The following is a 25,769-nucleotide window of genomic DNA, read 5'->3' on the forward strand; positions in this document are numbered from 1 at the left end:
AAGAGGTTTGACCAGTTGTATTAATAATGATACAATTATGCAACACTTTTAAATATATGAGAGTTATACTTAATTATAGTAGTATATTTTGACATTTAAAATGTTATAATAAGCATAATTTTTTGTTATTACTTTATTGGTTTGATAACTATACTTAATTGCATTTGTAAGGTTAATATTTATTTTAATAATATTTTAAACCTTAACATATTGACCCCACTGGCCTCAAATCCTCACCTCTGCCATTGGATTTGTACCATCAATGTGACTTTTAGAAGCTAATTGACATTATGAATGTTGTACCGCCAACCTTGGCTAGGATAAGGTTTAGTTGGTGATGATGATGACAATATCTAGTCATGCTCAATACCCATATACACAAGAATTAAATGAATGCAACACTTTACACATAAGAACCAATAACTAATCACACAAGATGCTTCACATGTTACTGCTCTAGTTTCTAGTGCAATTGAATGCTTGAATGGATAAGAACTGTTGGCCTGTATCCCAAATTGCACATTTTATCTTGTTAAAACATATTTATACATCTAAATTCTTTGTTTTGATATGTTATAGTTATAGATAACACAAAGAATATGTAGAAGGTTTCAATTCATTCTTTTTTATATGCAAACTTCAACTCTTTCCTGTACTAGGTTGAATATATTTGTGGTTCAGTAAGATTCCAATTCTTGAACAAGAATACAATAAGTTGTATTAGATGATTCGAATTGCTTTGAATTTTAATAAGATGTCTCTAATCCATATTTTGGTTATTCATCTAACAGCATGCCATTCTAAAGCCTTTCATGCTTCGGCGGGTTAAAAAAGATGTGATATCTGAGTTAACTACTAAAACTGAGATCATGGTGCACTGCAAGTTGAGTTCCCGGCAGCAAGCTTTCTATCAAGCTATAAAGAACAAGATATCTCTTGCTGAGTTGTTTGACAGCAACCGTGGGCATCTTAATGAGATAAAAATTATGAATTTAATGAATATTGTCATTCAGTTGAGAAAGGTATTTAGTAATTTTCTTGTGATTCCTGCTTTTGTTTTTGATATCTCAATCTCCATAGCAGGATGGGTGTGGATTGTTTATGATTTTTATCTTCACTTTATTTCAAATGTTCTACTTACAGGATTTCTTTTCCTCGTTCTGGTAGGTTTGCAACCATCCTGAGTTGTTTGAAAGAAATGAAGGAAGTAATTACCTTTATTTTGGAGAAATTCCGAATTCTCTTCTGCCCCCTCCCTTTGGGGAGTTGGAGGATGTATACTACTCTGGAGGTCGAAATCCAATTACATACAAGGTATTTTCTAGAACTTTTTATTTTTATTGGTTCTGTTCTAGTTTTTGTTTTCACAAGCATGCTTTTGTGGGTATGCGATTTTAGTATTTACTAATCCCTGAACTTTTGGACTGATTTTTTTTCTTTTGTTCTCCTCCTACAATAAATATGAAATAATCCTTGTTGATCCACGTAACAAGATAATAATTAAAACATAGTTATCTGACCAACACTTTTTTCTTGTTGCTGAGCAATTAAACTGGGTGTTCTTTTTCGTTATTATTAACTTCAGATAATTTAGAATGCTAAAGTTTGTGTTAGCAAAGCAAGCTGATGATTGGGGATGATTTGCATAGTGTTTTTTTATTTTTTTATTTTTTATTTTTATGCTTAGAAGAAATGTTTTTGGTACAAATTAGATAAATTATCTTGGGATGAAATAACCGTAGTTTGTTGTCAGTTTATCAAAGGATATAGTTGCCCCTCCCCCACAGAAACCCTTAAAGCATAACTTCCAAGGTTTGCTGCTGCTTATATTTGATCAGTAAAATTATATATCGGCCCAATTTGCCTTATCTATATTGTACTTATCTCTTTGATTTTCATGGTCTGCCACTGCTTATCGAGTGATCAATAGAATTATATGTTGGCCCAATTTGCATGATCAACTTGCACTTATCTTTTGGTTTTCATGCCTTTCATAGTACATGTGCTTAATATACATTTTGTATATATTTTTCTGTGATTGCGTTATGTGACCTAAGGTTTTAGCTCATGCCTTGCAGATTCCAAAGCTGGTCTACCAAGAAGTGATTCACAGTTCCAATACACTTTCCTCTCCATTCCGTCGTGGTGTTAGCAGAGAATTATTTGAGAAGCATTTTAGCATTTTCTCCATGCAAAATATTCATCAATCTATGCTTCCAGAAGGGAATGTCTCAGATGGATGTCTTGCTCGAAGTGGAACTTTTGGTTTTGCTCACTTGATTGATTTGTCCCCAACAGAGCTTTCTTTTTTGGCAACTGGTTCTTTAATGGAGAGATTATTGTTTTCCATTATGAGATGGGATCGCCAATTTTTGGATGATATCCTTGACTTCCTTGTGGAAGCTGAGAATGATGATCTTGATTGTAATAAACTTGGGAGAGAAAAAATAAGAGCAGTCACTCGAATGTTGCTGCTGCCGTCAAAGGCCCAAACTAATCTACTAAGGAGGACACTCGCAACAGGTCCTGGCGAAGCTCCATTTGAGGCTTTAGTCATGTCACATCAGGATAGGCTTCTAACACATGTCCAGCTTCTTCATTCAGCCTACAGTTTTATTCCTAGAGCCCGTGCACCCCCTGTAAGTTCTTTTCTTCTTTTGTTTCTCTGCAATTTTTCTCATTATCAGAAAGTTTTACTAAAATTTCCATCTTTGGTTCCCTTGTTTCTATTTTGCCTGATAGATCAATGCCCACTGCTCCGATAGAAATTTTGCTTACCAAATGCTTGAAGAGTTTCATCTCCCTTGGGTTAAGAGGTTGTTGGTTGGATTTGCTCGGACATCTGATTGTAATGGCCCAAGGATGCCTAATGGTCCTCCTCACCAGTTGATTGAAGAGATTGAAACTGAATTGCCTGTTGTGCAACCTGCTCTGCAGTTAACGTATAACATATTTGGTTCATGTCCACCCATGCAAAGCTTTGACCCTGCAAAAATGCTTACAGTAGGACTACTCCTTCCCTTTCAAGTTTTATTTTAGTTTTTGCTGGCTACATGTTAAGGACTTGAGGCCATGTTTGAGGTAATGCTGAGCTTTCAAAATTTAAATGTATCCTTGTTGTAGGACTCTGGGAAGCTTCAAACACTGGATATCTTGTTGAAACGCTTGCGGGCAGAAAACCACCGTGTTCTTTTATTTGCACAGATGACAAAAATGCTGAATATTCTTGAGGTATTTGCTTGCCACACTCTCTTTCCCTACCTTACTTGAAATCTCAAGTCTTCATCTGGGATTTGACAATGGAAGAATCTTAGTTTAGCAAACTTCCACTCAATTAGAGGATAATAATTTTTGGCTTATGTGATCTCTACACAGATCTTCTTACAGCGACTCTCTCTCTCTCTCTCTCTCTCTCAGTCTGTATGGCCTATAAATGGTGAAACATGCAATTTAAGAAGCTTTAGTTTGTATATGTCTGGGAAGACACAGGAATAAGAAATTTATAGAAAAAAAAATGTTTTTTTGGTAAAGTTCATTAATAATTTTACTTTAAAAAATAGAAAGAAAGTTGCATTTGCATTAACTTGTACACTAAAATTCAAAAGCTTAGAATAGAAATGTTAGCTGAGGATAGATATTAAATGCACAATTTGAATGACCATTTTAAAAAACTTGGAAACTTGTAATAAGAATGATCGTGTATGTTATGGTATTAAATACAAATGTGCTAAAATAAAGATGATTGGTGAGCTAGAATCCATGTAGCTGACCATACCTAGTTGGATTAAGTTTGATATATTGTTGTCATTGTTGTGGTAAATAAGCTAGCTGTAAAAGCCATAGGAACAACTTTGTAGAATTGCAGCACTTGCTATGGCATCTTAGTTGAAGAATGAAATTCAGGGCTTAGTATATTATCTTCAGATGAAAAACAAAGAATCCAGTTGTAAATGACCTGAGACGCATTAGATAATTTGGGGACATTGGAAGAATCTGAGTTGAAGTATCAGTGTCTTTAGTAATTCTGATTTGAGGAAACTCGGTAAAGTTTATTGTAGAATTAATTGAGAGAAGAGAATGATCCTTGGTTTCATTTGACAGTGCTCAATATATACATGATTAGGAGATAGAAGTCCTACCTAATGTACAAGTCTAATCTATCTATAAGTACAAAATCTAATCTATTTAAATTTACAAATTATCTATCTGCAAAACAGAAATAACTAGCTTTGAATGCTCCGAATATTTAGGAGCATTATCTCGGATGTAACTTCTTGATAATGCCATTGATTTCATTTTAATTCTCCACACAACCCCTCAAGCTTGGACTGAAAAAAATGTTATTCAAACCAAGCTTGGAGCTCAATTCATCAAAAATTCTTCTTGGTAGAGCTTTAGTTAGGATATCCGCCACTTGATTATTAGTAGGAGTTTTTACCAACTGAAACATCCCTTCTTCCAACTTTTCTTTAATAAAATGTCGGTTTATTTCAACATGTTTTGTTCAATCATGATAGACTGGATTCTTTGCAATGTTGATGACAGATTGATTGTCACATAACATTTGTACTGGTTTAGGGACAGCCACTTGTCGTTCTTGAGATATTCTCCTCAACCATGTTCCTTCACAAAACCTTTGAGCCATAGCTCTAAATTTAGCCTTCGTGCTACTCCTAGATATCACAGACTATTTTTGTTGCGCCAAGTGACTAAATTCCCTCAAACAAATGAGCAATACCTGGATGTTGACCTCCCTATCACAAATTAAACTAACCCAATCAACATTACTATATACTTTTATTACTCGATTGTTTGTTTTCCGGAACATCAAGCCTTTGCCAGGAGTCAATTTCAGATACTTTAAGATGCGGTAGATAGCCTTCATATGGACTTCTCTAGGATCATTCATAAATTGACTAACACAACTTACTGAGAAGCTTATATTTGGTCTTGTATGGGATAAGTATACTAACTTTCCCACCAATCTTTGATATCTTCCTTTATCAACCGGTGCACTTTCTTTGCCAAGATATAACTTTGTAGTTGAATCCATAGGTGTGTCTGTCGATTTGCAACCCAACATTTCAGTTTCTTTTAGTAGGTCTAGAGTATACTTTCTTTGGGATACCGAGATGCCTTCTTTTGATCTTGCAACTTCCATACCCAAGAAGTACCTTAGATTTCCTAGATCCTTGATTTCAAATTCCCTTGCAAGCATTCCCTTGAGATTATTTATTTCAGGCATGTCATTTCCTGTAACAATAATGTCATCCACATATACTATAAGAATGGTCAATTTACCTCCCAACGTATGCTTGATAAGCAATGTGTGATAAGTCTGACTTTGATTGTACCCATGTTGTTTGATTGCCTTTGTAAATCTCTCGAACCAAGCTCTAGGTGATTGCTTGAGTTCGTAGAGAGATTGTTTGAGTTTGCACACCCTATCTCTAGTGTGATTGGTTTCAAAGCCATGAGGGATTTCCATGTAGACTTCTTCTTCTAGAGTCCCATTTAAAAATGCATTATTCACATCTAGTTGGTGAAGAGGCCAATCTAGATTTGCAGCTAGAGACAATAGTCAACTTTGCCACTGGAGCAAAAGTCTCTTGGTAATCAATACCATAGGATTGAATGAACCTTTTTGCTACTAGCCGAGCTTTGAAACAGTCAATTTGCCCATCTTTCTTATACTTGACTGTAAATATCCATTTGCAACCGACAAGTTGCTTTCTAGGAGGTAGTGTGGTTATCTCCCATGTTCCATTTTTCTCTAAGGCATTAATTTCATCAAGAACTACCTATTTCCACTGTGGTTGTCGAAAGGCTTCTCTAATTGTGTTTGGCACCTGCACCTTATTCAAATTGGATAAAAATACACAAAACTTTGATGAAAGATCCTTGTAGGATATGTAGTTGTGTATTGGGTGCTGAGTGCATGATCTTACTTCCTTTTGTAATGCAATAGGCCAATCAATGCTTTCATCAGTGGCTGTACTATCCAAACTTTCCCCAAGCTTTTCAACACTGTCACTTAGGAGAATATTAGGGTTAGTATATTGGCTAGTCCGAGAGTGGGAGTGGTGTTCTCTCTCTTGTTGAGACTTCCTCCGAGAATAAACTTGAAATTCTTTGGTAGGAGAAGGCTGAGGACTGATGAAAGGACTTGTAGGAGCAGGGTCCAATTGGTTAGGTTGCTGATGGGTAGGTTTTGGTTGCATAGGATCAGTGTGTTGCTGAGTTTGAGGGCTCGGGCTTGCAAGAGTTTCCCAAAACTGATATTCTTGAGAATTGTAGGAATGGATCTCCCCCTGAATATTAGTTTTGGGATAATAGGATTTGAGGAGGGTGTGGCTCGGTGTTTGATGGTCTAGAATCCGCGAGGGCAATCTATTAATGAGGTAAGTGGCCATGAGAATGGCTTCACCCCAAAAATGTTTAGAAACATTGGTGAAAAACAGCAATGATCGAGCCACTTCTAGGATATGTCGGTTTTCTCTTTCGGCTACATCGTTTTGTTGGGGTGTATCCACACACGAATTGTGGTGTATAATGTTATGGTTTGAAAGATAGGATCCAAGGATTGAAGGAAAATATTCCTTGGCATTATCAGTTCTTAGGATTTGAATTTTTACATTGAATTGTCTTTCCACCATAGAATGAAACATTTGAAAGATAGGGCCAACTTCTGATTTTTCTTTCATAAGAAATATCCGTGTAAGTCGGGTATGGTCATCAATAAATGAAACAAACCAACGAGAACTCGTGATGTTTTTAATTCGAGAAGGCTTCCATACATCACTATGAATCAATGAAAAAGGATGTGAAGAAGTATAATTTTGACTAGGATAGTTATTCCTAACCTGCTTAGAGTATTGACAAATTTCACAATGCAATTTATGTGGATCTTGACTCTTAACAATGATGGGAATAATTTCCTAAGATAAACAAAGTTCGGATGACCTAGTCTATAGTGCCATAACATGATTGCACTATCATAAGTAGTAGAAGAATTAGAGAAACAAATAGAAGGAATTGTTGAATAAGTGTTGGACTGAACTAGGTTGCCTCTGGAGTTGGTCTTTGTAAGAAGATAGAGCCCCAATCCTGCCTCATCACTGCTGATCATTTTTCCTGAAGTCCGTTTCTAAAATTCACATACATTCTTTGAGAACTTAGCAAGACAATCTAAATCAGATGTCAATTTACTGATAGATAATAGATTGCAATCCAGATTAGGCACCAAAAGAACTGATTTCAGCACAATATCCTTAGAGAGAGCAATGGATCCAGTTCCCACAACCCTTGACAGTGAGCCATCTGCCACCCTTACGGTCCAATTTTTGTTACATGGCTGGAAATTGGATAGGAGATAGATTTGCCCCGTCATGTGATCTGAGGCCCCTGAATCAATCACCCAAACATTGGATCAATCTCTCTTGGTGATAAGGGCATGTAGAAAAGTACCTTTGTGGGCTATAGATCCTGATGCTATGATAGAGGACTGATTGATTTAAGTTTTTCCAAACATGGTTTGCAGCCATTCCATCTGTTCCTTACTAAACAGTGTTGGTGCCGTGGCTGCAGTGGGCTCTTCCATAGATATTAGGTTGCTCTTACTCCTTCTCTCATGTGCTGGCTTCCAATCTGGGGGTTTGTCTTGTATCTCCCAGCAAGTATCTTTGATATGTCCTGCTTTGTGACAGCGATCACACCATGGTCGTCCCTTTCTTGGTTTGAAATTCTGTGGAGTACTTCGGGTGACTAATGCTGACTGTTCCAGATTAGATGTTGCAGGTTTAAGCATGATCTTCAACTTGCTTTCTTCCTTGCGAACCTCGGAAAAAGCTTCTTGGATACTTGGGAGAGGTTTTGTACCAAGTATCCTTTAACACCATCTAGGCTCTTGTTCAAGCCCATTAGGAATTTATACAACCTCTTTTGTTCCACAATCTTTTTGTACTTTGCAGAATCTTCTGTGCACTTCCATTCAAACTTATCTAGTTGCAGCCAGTATTTGTTCAAGGAATTGAAAATTGAGTCACTTGAGATTCACCTTGTTTGAGATCATCAAGCAAGCTTTCAATCTCAAACAATTCGGAGGTGTTTTCAACCTGTGAATAGGCTTCTCTAGCAGCCTCCCAAATATTTTGAGCTGTATCATATAAAAGAAAATTCTCTCCTATATCATTCACCATAGAATTTATAAGCCAGGACATTACCATATTATTCTCAGCTTTCCAACTCCGATATATAGGATCTTCTTCCTTTGGTTTGGTTGTTGCTCCGGTCAAGTAATTGTCCTTCCCCTTCCCACATATGAACATCAAGACCGATTTGAGGCCATTGTAGGTAGTTCTGGTCATTCAATTTATGTCCAGTGACAGTGAGCATATTATTGTCAATGGCTCCTTGATTGTTGGTGGGTAAAGAGATCATTTCGGATGATTGAGAACTCTTGCCGGCCATGTTGACGAGTAGGGAAAAACAAGTGGCTGAAAGGAGAAAAACACTATGGGAGATGTAACTTCCTAATAATGCCACTGATTTCATTTTAATTCTCCACATTTATAGTGGTCAATAAGATCTGTCAAGATGGAATTGGAAGGCAATCAACCTTGGCATGCAACTCACTTTCAACTTTTACTTCTGATGATACCATCCTGCTTTGCTTAATCTGCTCAGACTGCCTACTTCTAAACCTGTAGAGTATAGGTTCTCTGCACTTCCTGTAGTCTCATACTCAAACTCACTAGCTTAGTGCATTAAGTTTGGAAACTACTGCTTAGCTTCATGGAGCCAAGCATTGAAGATGATCTGTTAGAACTAATAGAATATGAATTGGAGTTTTCTGACTTCATTTCATCTATGTATTCAACTAAAAATGTTTTTTCAAATCTCTCACTCTTGAGTCATAGGCACCAGTCATCTTCTTATGATACACTGAGCTTGTAAGTTAGCTTGGTTTCTTGACAGCTTGCTGTTAAGATCTTGCATTGCTTAAATTTGAACTGAACATTTTTCTCAGACATTTTGACTTTTTACTAATTCTTTCATTCACGTGCAGGATTATATGAATTACAGGAAGTATAGATACCTAAGGCTGGATGGATCCTCCACCATAATGGATCGTCGAGACATGGTCAGGGACTTCCAGCATAGGTAGGGCTTCATTGAATTGTTTATGGGACTTTTGCTTTTGATTTGTATTTTTGCTCCTTCTGTCACCTTTATCGTATCTGCCAAATTTAAAACCTTGCTAGTGACTTGATTATCAAATCATTTATCATCTCATTGCAGGAGTGACATTTTTGTCTTTTTGCTGAGTACAAGAGCTGGTGGACTAGGCATCAATCTGACAGCTGCTGACACTGTTATTTTCTATGAGAGTGATTGGAACCCAACCCTAGATTTACAGGCCATGGATAGAGCTCATCGGCTTGGTCAGACCAAGGATGTTAGTTTCCTCATGATCTCTATCTCATAGTCTTCCCGTAAAACTGCATTCATGCGCATGATTTGATATACTCTTGTTTCGAAAAATATATTCTTGTCATAAATCAAAGCATCCTCTTTTACTTCATGCAGGGGCACCCTATCTGCTATTGTAGTGAGACGCTTATATAAATCATTACATGAAATTCAGTCTTTTTGCTTCGACATATAAATCATTCTAGTGCTTGTGTGAAATGTATTTCGATTGAGAAGCAAATAAAGTGGGCTTTGAATAATAATATCTGTCATGGATTTTCTGGAACTATTATTTTAATTCTGATTCTTTCCATGGTGTAGGTCACTGTTTATCGGTTGATCTGTAAAGAAACAGTTGAAGAGAAGATTTTGCAGAGAGCAAGTCAAAAGAACACTGTACAGCAGCTTGTCATGACAGGTGGTCATGTACAAGGCGACCTCTTGGCTCCTGAGGATGTTGTTTCATTACTAATTGATGATGCTCAATTGGAGCAGAAATTGAAAGAGATTCCTCCACAGGTGGGTTTTTGATAGTTCTACTCCTTTATTGTTTTCAACATGCTTCCTTTATATACTTCGAAATAATTTAGAAAAGCAGTTTGATGTGAATAAAATGCTTTCCTGGTATTTCCTACTAGGCCAAGGATAGACAAAAGAGAAAAGGAGGCACAAAGGGCATACGGATAGATGCAGAAGGTGATGCATCTTTGGAAGAATTTACAAATAATGGATCACAGGGAAATGGGGTCGATGCCTCTCCTGATCCTGAGAAAGCAAAATCTAGTAGCAAAAAGGTGCCAACTCCTCTCTTTACTTTGTTTTTCATCTCGAAAAGCATCTTGATTCCTGGTCTTATTCATGATAGTTAGATAAATTAACTTTTTTGCCAAGTAATCAACTAAATTGATACTCCAAAAGTTATGAGGAGTCTGTTATTATTTGTCATAGAACATGATACCCTCTCTTTCAAAAGGTGGAACTTTTTATTCAGATTGCCACCTCAGGCTGTGACTGGAAACAACCTCTCTGCAAAACAAGGATAAGGCTGTGTACAGAGACAACCCTCCCAACTCTCGCAAAGTGAAGAACCTTGTGCACGAGGGACACCCCTTTTTATTACCATCTCAAGCCGTGATACTCTTTATACATTCTTGCCTTTTCTAGTCTTGATTCTCTCTGTGCATAAATGTGTGTGATTAGCTGCTGAGGGATAGAACAGACCATGTTAAAAGGTGCATGCCTTCTGATTCATCCTGGGGTGGAGTAGGCTCCACAAATGGGGTGATCTTCCCTGCACTGACTGGAATCTTGTGTGATAGGTTGTCATTTTCACATTGGTGGCAAAGGGAAGCCATTTGTCCTATCATTGAAGCTCTGATTTCATTGGGGCATTGCCATTGACCTGTCTTCATGCACTCAGATCTCCACATAAGTATTGTTGCTTTTTAATCAATAACTGTTGATAGTAGATGCCACAAGGTTCACTCGATGATTTTGTTGTGGTATCGTAATACTTGATTATGTGATCATTGTCAAGGATATCTGGAAAGACGCTCTACATAAGAATCTAATGCCCTCTCTTCTCTACTTGTTCTTGTGTCTTTCTTTATCGGGCTAATTACAAATGTGGGCAGATTACTTGGAGTAAACTTTTGTCATAAGTTTAGAAGTCTTTATGCCTATTTCATATACATTCTCTTATAGTTTACAATGAATGTGTGCGTGCAGAGGAAACCAACAACTGAGAAGCAAACTCATCCAAAACCAAGGCCACACAACGTTCCAAGAGATGCTGATTCGTCATCCCCCAACTCTAGGCCACTTGACTACGAGTTGGATGATTATCCTGATGCACCACAGACGAAACCAAAGAGGTCAAAGAGGCCAACCAAGAGCGTGAATGAAAATCTTGAACCTGCATATACTGCTCCTCCTATGGTGGCTCTAGAGCAGACGCAAATGCCATCGTTCCATGAACCGAGTTCTAGTATTAGAACAGGAACAGAGGAAGATATTGCAGGGCACAGTAACAACTTGCCGTCAGAGTAATCAATTGTACACAAGGTGTGGTGTCTACTCAAATCAACCCATGTTCTGTTGAGGGATTGAAGCTCAAGTATGGAGATAGCAGCTGGGAAAAGAGAATGTCGGGACCCCTTTTGAGGACCTCTGAAGCAGAGTGTCGCGAGAAAAGACCATAAGTTGGTGATAGTTTTGTACAGATTATTTGTTCAGAAAGAGTTGAGAGACTTCTTACTCTTCTAGCTCCGAAGGCTTTTAGCATGTATAGTTAGGCCATCTCTTTGGGTGGTTATTATGGTTGTAGAGATAACATTAGGCCAAAGATTTTGTGAACTGTGGAAAGCTGCATAAAAGTTCTTTATTTGGATGGGCTGTTTTGCTGGAATACAACAATCCCCCCACCCCCCTCCGGCGGCGGGCGGACTCTCTCTCCCCGGCCCATTATGTTTGGGATTAAGATGGGTTGAGCGAGCGTTGAGTTGAGTTGAGTTGAGTTATAAAAAGGTTTTTTTTGTAGTTATAACAACTTAAAATTAGTAAACTTTTTTGTTTTTTTGATAATGTGAGAAATTCAAGAGGTCTTTCAAACATAAATAGCTTTCAATTTGGATTTATTTCACCCTCTTTAAAAATTCTTTAAAAATTGAAGTCCATTTATTTTATAATTTATATGAACGAATAAGTTTGTCGTAAGTCAAAATTAGAAGGTTTGGCCTCTTACGAAGGTAGATTTAAACTCACAATCTTGTAATATTTCAAGTTTTTTAGTGCATGTGGTGGATCATATGCATTACCCTCAATGAGTTAAGAAAATAAGTAAACTTTAGAATATAGTTTTTCACTTTCTAAATTGATCTCAACTTTACTAAATTTTTAGGAGGTTAAGTTTGATCTTCTAAACTCACCAACGTGTAGAGTTTATTCAATTTGCACAAACAAATGTTAAGGGCATTATTATCTTTTAACACGGTCAAATAATCAATTTAATGGCCAATTTTATTTATAATATCTTAATCTTTTAAGAAAACACAAGATTTTAAGTATGGCTGGATTCTTTGTCAATAAGGTGGGATTTTGGATTCAAATGCGGTAACTTTATAATAAATTTTGGAAAAATGTAATGGCATTGAAAAGTATAGTATCTTGTATAATGTGAAGTGTGTTTTGCATAACATTAAAAGTGTACATTATTATTTTTATCATTCAAATTATAACAGTATACTAGTGTTCTTGCTTCATCATAACATTTTCATTTGTAAAGAAATAAACAAATAAAGGAATTTAATTGTCTAATTGCCCCCAAAAATCCAAGCCTAACAACAAGCATAAGACAAATTTGAATTTTAAGTCAAATTTACATCCAATAAACCCCACTTTGTGTCATTTTTCTCTATTAATTAATGTATTTAACATTAGGTTATTACAGTTAAAATTTTCAGTTACCTTAAATATAGATAGAATTTCAATATCTTTTAGAAGAATTTGTGATTCATGGAGTTATTTTAGAACTAATATGCCTATACTATTCCCAAGAGTGATTTTGCCAATTAGTTACATTATGTCCCCACAAGTGACTGCAGTGAACCCCCCAAGGAGTTGTTCAACTGGTATATATAGAAGAGTAAAAGTTCAGTTTTTGTTTAATTCAGTTAATTTTTTTTAGAAGTTTGGTTTTTAAATTTTAATTCGATTTTTTTTTGTTAGAATAACTAAACTAATCGATCTGACTAAACTTTAAAATCATATTATTTTGATATTTATAAAACGACGTCATTTTTTTTTATGTGTTTTCTATCCGTTATTTGGATTTTCTTCATTTTTTTTTTGTTTGCATTTCTTTAGTTTATTCGGTTCGGTTTATATAGTTTGGATTTAATTTTTCCAGTTATCGGTTAGTTTAGTTTTCAGGGTAATTGGTTGATTCGATTTTACTCCTCAATTTGATTTAATCAATTAGTAAATTTTGATTAATTCAATAACCGAAACAATCATTTATACACTTAGTATATATTAGGATTTAGAGAACCAATCAAAGGTGAGGATTTATTGTCTATGCACATCTTGGTTTACAAGGTCTCTTGGTGTCAAGTCTGCCATATTTGGTGGAGAATTATTTGGGCTAATTATAAAAAGAATTTGTAATTTGGTTCAATTTTTTTTAATTTTAACAATTAGATCCAAATTAGTTTAGTTGAGTGTAATTTTATGAAACATGTAAAATTAATTTAGAGGAAGTGTATTTATACTGATTTAGCATATTATATGTAATTAATAATAATATTTGTGAGACTTACATGTATACATAAATAAAAAAATAAAACTTCTTGCCTATAATTTATTGACAATTAGATTTAAATTACCTCAATTGAGTGCAATTTTATCCGATTTATAAAATCGATTTAGAGAAAATGCGTTTATACTGATTTGGTATGTCAGATGTTATATAATAATAATATTTGTAGAACCAACATGTATACATAAATAAAATAAAAAATATATATATAACTTGTTGCGCATAATATATTTATCTTTTTTTTTTTCTCTTTTTACATATTAAGTACAACAAGTTACATTTTTACTTATATGTACATATAAGTCTCACAAAATATTATTATTATATAAAACTTAGCATGCTAAATTGAGCCAATTTGAACCTAATTGATAAAATTGAAATGATTGAATAAAATACAAATTTGTGAAAAAATTAGATTATTTTTATGATTAACCCATATTATATATACTCGTGAATGGAAGAATTTATATATGTTCATGGTTCAAATATATGCTCGTGATTATAATAATATTGATAAAAGTCTAATAATTACGACCAATATATTTATTTTTCATGAACTAGAAAAAATGATAATAAAAATTATATTTATGCTACTTTTTTTTTTGTTTATTAGCGTCATCAACTTACATCTTAAGAACAATTGTTAGTACTTAGTTTTTCTCATAGAGAATGTCTAATTCGAGACATAATTACTTTGAAAGCATATTGAATATACCATTAGTACTTGTTAGGAAACACAAAGTTTATAAATTAATGATTAGGGCAGAAATGGGTTTGGGTCCGGACCTGGTTTTGACCCATTTATCTGGGATTTGTTATTTTCTTGAGATTTGTTTACTTGAATTTGAATCCGAACACCATTAAAGCATAAGTTAATGGATTTGGCTGTTTCAATCCAATTATCCAGCACTAGACTTGTTTAAAAAATATAATATATATTATGAAATTATTACGTTATTTGCGTCGAACAATATAACGTTTATTTGACATGAATAGAATTGTGGGCCCCACCCCACCTCCAATCCCCCTTGCATGCATGATTGGATAAATCCAATGCAGAAGAGAACATTTCTTATATATATGTATATATATGGGATGATATTTTTAGGACGTCTTTAAGTGTTTTTGTCGGGATGGAATGCAAAATTAATTAAATATTCTCCATTATTATATATATATATATAAAATATATATAATAAAAAGTAATTAAACAAATAACACCATGTATGGCCAAATACATATTTTTGTTTTTATATTTTTACAATTTTTTTTTATGTAGTCACTTGAATTTTTCATCATTTCGACTATACCCATGAATTATACATTTTCGAGTCAATTGCATACCTTAATTAGAGCATGTAACACACGCACACACACTAAAATGCCCAAATTACCCCTCATGTGACAATCATCTTCGCCATAGCTTATTCATTCAATGGCCAATGACAAGGTAAGTACAGGGCCACGATTATGACGAAAAGTGCAAGGGCTGTCGTCGATCAGGGAAAGTGGAAGACGAAGAGGCGAAGGCATCGGTGCCTCAACGGTGGTGGAAGGCAAATAGACAAAGGTGTCGGCGGTGGCAGAAAGTGTAGAGGTTGTTGACTGCTTTCCTCAACCATTGACACCTTTGCCTTCTGCCACTGCTTTCGCCTCTTTGCCACCACCGACGCTTTCGCCTCTTTATCTTCTATCCATCACCAATGACGATCTTTGCACCTTTTGCCACTGACACCTACATCTCTTCGCCTTCCAGCTTTCTTGACCAATGACGATTTTTGCACCTTTTGTCATAGCCATCAACATGTACCTGTCTTATCGCTGGTCACTGAAAGAAGAAATTATAACAAACATGGTGGTCGCGTGAGAGATAATTTGGGCTTTTCAAGGTGTGTGTTACATTCTCTAATTGAGGTGTACAATTGACTAAAAAATGTATAATCTAAGAATTTAATTAAAATAATAAAATGTAATATTCCAAGAGTCCAGAGAATGGTAGTATATATCGAGGATAAGTAATGAAAGAAACAACACTATCTGGATACCTTTTGAGCTGAATATAGACAAAAAACTCACAAATTAAGCGTGCTTAAACTGAGAAAGCTTAATGATGTGTGACCGCCTGAGAAGTTCGCATAGACCCATCAGGGTAAGTTCTGATCCTTCTTATTATTGGATACGAAATGTTACATAAAAAGTTAAAATTATCTAAAAAAAAAATAAAAAAATACATGTATAGTATTTAGCGAAAGACATACCACGACCCGCTGAAAAACATTTTTCCATCCATATATAGGGCAATGATCTGTTACTTGCGTGACGCAGGCATGCAGGGGTGGGGCCCCCATCCCCTCTGCCCGTGTCGGACGAACCTTTTGTTGCTTTGACGCTCTCGGCATAACAATTCGCTCCTTGGTATATTTTTTAAGTTCGCTTACTGTTTCCGATATAAATACCATGATAGTGGTGGAGGGGAAGAGTGAAGTACAGTGAGACAGAGAAGAGAGAGAGAGAGAGAGGAGGGGGTTGAAGATGGAGACGAAACCAACAGAAATCAGCAGCTCAAAGATGTTTGGAGGATACAACAAGAGATACAAGCATTTTAGCCCAACCCTCGGCTGTTCCATGACCTTCCACATCTATTTTCCCCCTTCTTCTCCTTCCCGCAAACCCCCTGTAAGTCCTCTCTCCCTCGCATCAATCCCTACTCCTCACCTCCTCTCAGAATTTCCGCCATCAATCACATCGTACACATACAATTTGCATACGATTTGGACTTTTACACGTTGTTAGGGTTTGTTCTGATGCTGTTTGCATATCCCATTTTACAGCTAATATGGGGATTTATAGTAGGTCAGGGCTCTAATCAGTTTTCATCATCGACTTTGTTGAGTTTGCGTCTTTGTTCATTTTAAGCGTCGCAACTCGTTACGGTGACACGTGTCTGCCTGTGGGCAACTTGCGCGCGCGCGGTTTTCAATCAATGTGTCTGATGGTTTTGCATAATTTTCATTTTCCGTACTTCATTTACTTAGCTTGCTGGGATTACTGTTGTTCTTTGTGATCATTGTTTCATTGTGATCATTGTTTCATTTGGTGATGAGATTTTGGGGTGTTTTCTGTCAGTTGTTGTGCCTGCAGTTTGTTACAATAATCTTTAGCCATAGTTCTCTTAACTTGTTTTCGAGTTCTCAAAAGTACTGACCCTGTTTATTTTACTATATGGATTTCTTTTTTCTTTTCTTTCTACCCAAGAGTAGTTACTGAAAATACCTTATTCATTTTGGTGTTCTAATTCTCTTAATTTTAGTTTTTGGTTAGGTAGTGGAACTATAATCATCTTGTGGTTGCATGTTTTTAATTTCTTAAACTAAATGTTTTAAGTCTCTGGTTATTTCCCCCCTTGTATGTCATTTTAGTAATATATATGTTGTTAATGTTTATTTTTGTACTGATGTATTTATCAAATACTAATCCATGCATACTGAATTGAGTTGTCTAGAATTACTAATATTGTTAACTAACCAAGTTTGTTGGTATCTTCTCATTGTCAATTAGGTACTCTACTGGCTTTCTGGCCTTACTTGTACAGACGAGAATTTTATAATTAAATCCGGTGCCCAGCACGTTGCTTCAAGTGAGGGTGTTGCCCTGATTGCACCAGATACATCTCCAAGTAAAGAAAACTGCATTTAAATTAGTTATTAGAACTTGATATTTCTGGTGCAGTTGGCTCGCCTTTTGTGTTTCTTAATTCTGTTCGTGGGTCTTGTTATACCATGTCAATCCTAGACAAAGATATCCCTTCAAGAGTATAAATACATATTTAAGTATGTTTAGTTGGTTAGGTAGATACCCTAACAGGCTCCTGATTAGCAGTAGTTGTAGAAATTAGTGATATTATTTGGCTTGCATCTTTTGTATGCTTATTATGTTTCCCTGGTCATGAGTTGGGGGATTATCGTTATGTGAAATTAGACTCAAGTTATTTGTAAATTTCTAGAAGCTTGGGTCTTGACATCATCTTACTGTACATTAGAAATTATTAAGTGTTATCTAAAAATGGCTAGAGCTTTCTAAGAAATCACTTGTCTAAAAGGTTTCTACTTTCTGAGCACATTACTAGGTTTATCTAAATATGTTGGATTTCTGTGCTTGGCATCAATTGAGGAATAAGAGGTGATTTTTTTTGGCAAGTGGGTTTGAAGCCAGGAGATGTTAATTTACTTTTGCAATTATCACCAAGAGCCTAACAGTGTTGCACTCAGTTGTCCTTCGAAGGATAAAAGGAAGAGTGCCAAAGTCGCAACTTCTTGCCAAGATGCAGCTTTTTCATAGCTAACCTAGTAATCCATCTACTTTATATAGAGGAAGGGCCTTGTTTTGTGTATGTTTGTGTCTGCAAGGATGAGGAATAACCCACGATCTTATTATATTAAATGAATCTAACAATAAGATCATGAACTAACAAAGTTAAGAGTACCTATCTATACTGTTACTAGAATGCAGGTTCTGCTATCTGCAAATGACTTACTGTACATATACAATTGATAAGCCTTGTTGCATGCTTGATTTTACTGTATTTTCTAGTTTTATGATTTTGCTTTTACTTTTACTCTTTGGAATGAAAAACAGAAAACGACTTCTGGTGTGCTGTTTTCGTTTCTGAAAAATTAATTACAGTTTTTCATTTTTTTTATAAGCCTTAGGTTCTTTTATGGTGTTTCTTTCATTCTTCTTCTTCTTTTTTCTGAATACCAAAAATGGTGTGTCCATATTCATATTTTTGTTTCCATTTGATTAACTAGTCATCCACTTCATCAACTCAACCTTTGGCAACTAACAAGCTATATCCTTTTATCAACCTGACATCCAGGAAATAACCAGCTAGTTTTTGCTGGGGATGATTACTTTTCTTAATATAAATAATTTCTTACACATATTTAATTATCTGATAAATACACAACATTTTTATCAAACATCATTTTCAGTTTTTATTTTCAAAATTTTGAAAAATGACAACATTATCAGGTGCAATGCTCGATTTCTATTTTTTTTATAAGAAAATGAAAACAAACACAACAAATAAAATTGAACACTGAAAACGACAAAATCAAACAGGACCTCAGTAATTGAACATCTGTTTCTCCTCATTTAAGATAGGAGTAAATGTAATACAAGTCCAAAATTAAGCGAAAAACCTCAGGCACGTTATGCACAGCAAATGCCAATGTTTTTCCTTTATTTTATCCTTTCTATCTATCTTCATATGTGTAATGTCTCAATGGTTTTTTTTTCTGTCTCTCATGTCTTCGTTATATTCAACAGTTTGCCACTTATTTCTTGCATAGATGGTTTCATGATTTGACCGCCAAGGCTTTGCCTTTCTTCTCCATCTTCCTTTTCTACACATTTTATCTTCATATCATGGCTGTTAAGGAAGTAACATAATTGCCCTCACTTGCAGAGGAATTTGATTCTTCTAAGTTTTAGTAGACAACACTCGAAATGACATATAATTACTTAGTGTTTTTGGAGTGGTTCTTTTAAAAGAATTTGAGTTTATCATTTTCTTAACTTTAACCTTTTATTGCTTAATTGATAGTGTTTCAATCATTATGGTGTGTGATCCATGATATTTGGTTAATTGTATGTTATTGGTTTGACACATGAGATCAATGTTCATGTACAATATTAGATTGTATCTATTGATGCATATGCTTGGTTTGTGTTTGAGATGAGAATCGTTGATACAGAAACAATAATGAATATGGTCTAGGGCACAATATGAGTCAACAATAGTAGAGCCTCAATCCCACTATATGGGGTTGGCTATATGAATTCTAACTCGCCAATTATTTTTATCTATGGTTTTATCTTCTGTAAGGCATTTTATAACTCATATCATACCTAAGAGTCTATTATCAAATTTTTCCTAGTCTTCCTCTACCTCTTTTGCTAAAGACTTGTATTATTTCTTCCAGTTTTCTCACAATAGTCTTTAGTAGCGTTTTTCTCACATGATCAAACTTGATCAACTATCTTATTAGTCTGCCCCACATAAGTTCTCTTTCCAAAGAATCATTCAAACTTGTTAAACAACAGATTTGTCTGCCAGACTGAAGTTTTCCTTTTGAGGAATTATTTGCACTTGCTGGACTAACCGTTATTCCTTTTTGAGCTGCTACCTTAAAGATTAGCTAAGACAGACTTGTTTATTAAGGTTCTGCACCCTTAAATGTTTTGATAATAAACCTTACCATTTTGCAGTTATTTTGGAAAAAAATTAAATCAAAGGGGAACAGTGGTAATTTTGTGAAACACCAGAAACTTGGGATGGATCTTGATTATGCAAATGTTTGGCTCTAATCAACTTGCCAACATATTTCATTTTACTGGAAAATGATTTTTCTTATGTCATCTTGATGACATTCATTTTTGCTACATAATATTGTCAATATGTGATTATATAGATTTTGTTTTTTAATCTTTGAGTTGCTCTAATGTATAGTAGCTATTCTTCTAGAATCTTCCCTTCTGACTTTGTCTTGACTATAATTTTTCTTATAGGAGGCCTGAATGTGGAAGGGGAGGCAGACAGCTGGGATTTTGGTGTAGGTATGCATCATGCAACAGGATGATTGACAATTTAAGCATTTTGAGTAGTCAGTGTATAAATATGTCGACACTTTAGAAATACAGTTTAATTTACGGTAGCTGTTATGTGATAGGCTGGTCCCAGTAAATTTTGCACTGAGTTATTATGTTATTAATTTAAGAGTTGTGGGACGTTCATCAAATGTAATAGTGTGCAACTGCATTGATACGGCTGCAGTTTTAAAGCTGATGTAATCTTTTTTTTTTTAGTTTGTTCAGTTAATTTAGCTAATAACATGTCAACAAGTATGCTAGTACCATTCTTTGTTTTGTTTTGCTTTGTTCATTGGTAAATGACATGTTGAGTGGTGGATTTACTGGTAAGAAAACATGCACACACACATAGTTATTTAGCAAAGCACAAGAAGTTATGACTCACAACCCTAGTAGGATATCAACAACTTTTTATGCACTAAATACAATGATAACTTACTGAATTTAATGAATCTAAATTGCTTTTCCTTTCTGTTTTCAGCATGATCTATAAATTAGAACAGTGCTTTGTCCTACAACTCAAGTTCCATAAGGTTTACAAACTAGAACTCTGATTGACTATCATATAATGATAAAATGATCTATTTTCATCTTGATATTCTGTCTGGAGTTACTTTTCCCTCTGTCCGGACTTTTGCAACTTTGGGGTGATTGACTGGAAAGTGATCCATCACAAATTGAGGCTTATTGCAGAATAGAGTTATATACTCTATACTGTTTGTTTGTATATGTATGTTTGTGTGTGTATTATATTATGAACAAAAGAAGAACATACTCTGAATGGTGAGAGTTAGGAATTGGGGTACCATTCACCAACATGGATGGAGCTACTCGGGTAAAGAGGGACAGAGAAACTGAAGCAGTTGGAGGAGACAAAGGAACTCAGACAGAGTTATGATAAGTTGAATGTTACTTCATCCTAACTCGTTCACTTTTTTATTGGTGATTGAGAGGGAGGTCCTAACAACATTTTTTCAGAAACCAGGTAGGGCTGTTATGTCATCCTGTGAAATCTGGAAAGAAGTTAGGTTCCAGAATGCCTAGTGGCATTTTGGTTGGTCTGCTTACATTTGAGGTGATCCTTGGATGCCACTTAATCTCTAGCTCAAATTGGTCATGTGCCAAAGTCCCTTGAACAGAGAGAAATGCCTGCAATGATCCTCTACTCTCTGGCTACAAAATTGAGCAACTCTAAAGGAGAGAACACTCTGAAATTCCTCCTCATGGACTCCCAAGTGTTAACCTCAATCAAGGGGGTGAGGAGTCCAAGGTTGAGTGATATTGAACACAAAGAACAAGGTTCATGGCCACCTTGGACTCAAGGGTACAATATGAATTTTGTACAATTTCTCCAGTCAATGTTGGTTATTCTGGTGTTGTTACTTACATAATATCTGTGCTAAATTTATTGTTTGATCTCATTGGATTTTTGTTGCAAAACTACTTGGTGTTTTCAGTTATATGAGATTTCAATCGTTTAAACTCCTTATGAACTTCTGATTCATGCACTCTTTGTAAATCATTTCAACCTAAATTGACAGGATTACTTGAAAACTCTTTTAAATATATTCTTGATAGGTTATAATACCCATGTTTCCTTTATTTTCTTGCTCCATATATACTGGAAGACTAATGTATTTTTTTTCTTCTGTTTCCTCTCATAATATATTTCATGATAAAACAAAAGCAATGCATTGAGAATACCATGAAGTTCAAGATACAAAGATGGTAAAAAATCAGTAAGGAAAAAAAAAGTTGGTGGTGTAGAGGTACATTATTTTCCATCAAAACCCACAGTAAGTTAATAAGCATTTGAGTTGCAGTGAAAATAGAAAAGGATACATTCTAGTTTGTTTACAAGAAAAAGCAAACCTAATCCATAGAAGATATAAGTTACATGCATCCAGATGTACCATTTTTTGTGTGTAAAAGTGCATTATATAACCTTATGTTTGCAGCTTGGGCAGCTGTTACTGACCTTTGTGTATATTGAACCAGGTGCTGGATTTTATCTGAATGCCACCCAAGAGAAGTGGAAGAACTGGCGGATGTATGACTATGTTGTCAAGGAATTGCCAAAGCTTCTTGGTGAAAACTTTCCACAGCTGGATACATCACGGGCATCTATATTTGGTCATTCTATGGGTGGACATGGAGCTCTGACAATCTACTTGAAAAACCTGGACAAGTATAAGGTATTGTAGTATTAACCAAATGTCTTGCAAGATTATCAGGTTTGATGATATTTAATGAATTTTTGATATGTAGCTATTAGCTAGAAATTTTATGTTTCTCCTTATGTATCTACATCAATGGTTTTGTAGTCTCATTGCTCCTCCTTCCCCTCTCTGAAAAAAGAAAGAAGAAGATATAAAATAATTAGAAAATGGTTTTCCAATGAACCTTTCCATGCAAATCTCTGTGTTGCTGCTGTAAATATAGCCTTTGCTATCTACCCTCAAATTATTTATTTATTGATCCAGCAATGCTAGTTTTTCTTTTCTTTTTCTTTCTTTCTAAAATCTTTTGCTGTTTTCCTTTTTTCCTCTGTCCAGTCGGTGTCAGCATTTGCGCCTATAGCAAATCCTATTAGCTGTCCTTGGGGTCATAAAGCTTTCACAAACTATTTGGGTGGAAATAAAGCTGAGTGGGAGGTAAAAGAATTGGTGAATAAGGCATTAAAGTAACACTCATTATGCCTGAAAGTTGAATGTTCGTTGGTGACTGAAGTTCTGAACATGCAGGAGTATGATGCAACTTGCCTGATAGCCAAATTCAATGATGTTCGTGCTACCATTCTGATTGATCAAGTAAGAGCTCAATATCTGTCATTTAAATGATTTACTATAAAATTTCATCTTCCGTATTGAGAACTTTTTAATGATGCAATTTCCAACTCTGTCATCTATTTCTTATATTCCTTACTGCTTTTCTTCAGATTTGAGATATTTTCTAGTTGCCTTGGCAACCAAGTCTTTGGGTCCATTGTGAGGATGCTTGGTGCTGGGATTTCAAACATAAGTTATGTAGCGTGGAAAGCTAAAATTTAGTCATTGTCATAGAGAATAAGAAATAAGACCTATTTATTGATTAGGGCTATTTGTTTATCCTTGTGAGTTTTTCATTCCTTTAATGAGTCTGGACTCGGCATCAGAAGAAGACCTCACTTTATAGTTTATATGTTTGAATCTGAATGAAAACTGAAACAAACAATGCTTTCTGATTATTGGACATCTCACCGGTCATGCTAATATTCATCATTCTGAGGTTTATTTCATTGTTCTAACGCTTGCCATCTGATCTGGCAATTATTCAATGGAGAGCAAATATTTCTTAGGGTGTTATAGACTGAGTAAGGCACATCCTGAAAGACTACTGTTCTTTCTTTCATTTTTTTGCTAGGTAAAAACTACAGTTTGAATAGCAGAATTTATCAAAGCTTTGTAAAGAATAGGAGTAGATTTCTTTTTCCCCAGATAATGTGACAGAAATAAACCTTATCACCAATGCAAGTAGAAAATGAAATAAGGGCAGCATACAACAAAGTATGAAAGGTTGGCCTCATACTTGAGTGGGAGCTGTGGAAGTAGCATCGCGGTCCTCCTCAAGTAGATGAAGGATCTGGAAAGCTTTGCAGACACGGTGCAAGTATTTTCAGAAGAACATATCTCGGTTTTTTCTTTTTTTTTCCTCACCATGCAACTGTTCAGATCCAGCACAAAATCCATGGATATTTGTAAGAGTTTGTGCCTCTAATAACTGTAAATTTGCAGGGAGAGGATGACAAATTCCTCCATGATCAATTGATGCCACATAAGTTTGAGGAGGCATGCAGGAAGGCCAATGTTCCCCTCCTATTGCGATTGCAGCCCGGTTATGATCACTCCTACTATTTCATTGCCACCTTCATGGATGACCATATCCGTCACCATGCTCAAGCCCTTAAAGCCTGTAATTAGAGGAAGATTGCATTTTATTGGGAGTTTTAAGCACTATTACTGAACTCTTTATGGCCCTTTGTTCCGCACCCTGAGAATGATGCAATGTTAAAACATATGATCTGTTCAACATGAGGATGAGACTGGTTGAACTTGAAGTACTGTGAGGATTATGTGATAATAAATACAGTTTGTTGGTAGCCCTCTAACTATATATTAAGATGCAGATGGATTTTGTTTGTTTTTATTTATTGTTCAAAGTGGTTGAGAGTTGGATTCATTCCAATTGAAATGCTAGCTGGGTATTGAATTGTTGTGATTTTGTGCACAGCCCACATGATTTTTATGTGTAATGTCATATATCTTATTCGGAATTGAATCTTTGGTCCAATAATTTAATCCTTTTTTTTTCTATTTCTTCCTTTTCTTTCTTCCTGTAACAAATAATATTCATGACTAACTGTGACACTAAGTATCGAGTTGATGTGATGTTATTATACATTTTTATCTTGCCCTTCTAAACTTTTTAAGTACAAGAAAGACAATGAAAAATATGAGAACATTTTATTTTTATCACTATATTTTTCACAACGTAATATAATCATTCATTTAAAAGAAAAAAAATAATATAATAGCAATGATATTGTCAGGACTCAAAGCACCACCTGCCAAACTCTTGTAAGGGGAGGATTTTTGTCTCCTCAAATTAACATATAGCAATCAAGTTAGGATAATGCTATTTGTACAGAAATAATTTTACAGGTGAGTTTATAGAATGATATTCTCACAATAAATTAAAGATTTATTGCGATATTCTTTTCTTTACTCTCATTTCCTCTCATCTCTATCTCTTTCTCCCATTTCCCCTTTAGCACTATCTCTCACAGCCTTCATTTCGTCGCTGCCTCTGTCTCGCACTCGTCGCTCGCCGCTGCCTTGCCTAGTCGACGTCTATCGCTTACCCTCTCGCCTAGCCAACCATCGCCTCGCCTCTCGCTTGATCGACCACTGCCACTCGCCACCTGTTGCATCCTCACTTGGTTGCCTCGTCTCTTGAGGCAGCGATCGGCCAGGTGAGGCAACGGCGGGAGTCAGTGGGCGGCGAGCGACGAGGAATAGGCAAGCTGCAGCGGGTGGTGATGAAAGGAGAGGGGAGAGAGATGATAGAAAAAGATAAAATGGTCATTGAGATAAGAGAGAGAGATGACAAAATTGTCTTTTTAACTTACATATAAATCCACCTCTAAGTGGTCTTTTGTACAAATAGCATAATTTATCAAGTTAGTATCTCAAACTTAAGTAATAAGCAAAAGGAGAGAGTAATAAGTAGGTCAACGTCATGAGCCTCTTCTTTATCTTTAGAAAATTTAGTGTTTATATTGTGTGTTTAATTT

At 35.5% G+C, this 25,769-nt stretch overlaps 2 protein-coding genes across 3 annotated transcripts in view; both read left to right on the forward strand.

Moving 5' to 3' along the window:
* LOC127788591 (chromatin-remodeling ATPase INO80) overlaps nt 1-11,867 on the forward strand; it is a 33,634-nt gene extending 21,767 nt beyond the window's left edge. For both annotated transcript variants that reach the window (XM_052317054.1, XM_052317055.1), the window contains exons 14-23: nt 792-1,022; nt 1,168-1,314; nt 2,079-2,639; nt 2,743-3,003; nt 3,124-3,231; nt 9,068-9,162; nt 9,301-9,457; nt 9,793-9,990; nt 10,110-10,265; nt 11,200-11,867. In XM_052317054.1, coding sequence (XP_052173014.1) covers nt 792-1,022; nt 1,168-1,314; nt 2,079-2,639; nt 2,743-3,003; nt 3,124-3,231; nt 9,068-9,162; nt 9,301-9,457; nt 9,793-9,990; nt 10,110-10,265; nt 11,200-11,520 — 2,235 coding nt within the window. In that variant the 3' untranslated portion in view covers nt 11,521-11,867. The remainder of the gene's footprint in view (nt 1-791; nt 1,023-1,167; nt 1,315-2,078; nt 2,640-2,742; nt 3,004-3,123; nt 3,232-9,067; nt 9,163-9,300; nt 9,458-9,792; nt 9,991-10,109; nt 10,266-11,199) is intronic.
* A 4,366-nt stretch (nt 11,868-16,233) lies between these two features.
* LOC127789158 (S-formylglutathione hydrolase) lies at nt 16,234-24,622 on the forward strand. Its single transcript, XM_052317959.1, has 7 exons — nt 16,234-16,462; nt 17,345-17,462; nt 20,357-20,404; nt 22,436-22,632; nt 22,993-23,091; nt 23,182-23,247; nt 24,211-24,622. Exons 1-7 carry the CDS (start codon nt 16,319-16,321, stop codon nt 24,394-24,396), a joined length of 858 nt encoding a protein of 285 aa, XP_052173919.1. The 5' UTR covers nt 16,234-16,318; the 3' UTR covers nt 24,397-24,622.
* Nucleotides 24,623-25,769: the final 1,147 nt, after the last annotated feature.

Source organism: Diospyros lotus, chromosome 13 (assembly GCF_014633365.1).
Source record: "Diospyros lotus cultivar Yz01 chromosome 13, ASM1463336v1, whole genome shotgun sequence".
NCBI lineage: Eukaryota > Viridiplantae > Streptophyta > Magnoliopsida > Ericales > Ebenaceae > Diospyros > Diospyros lotus.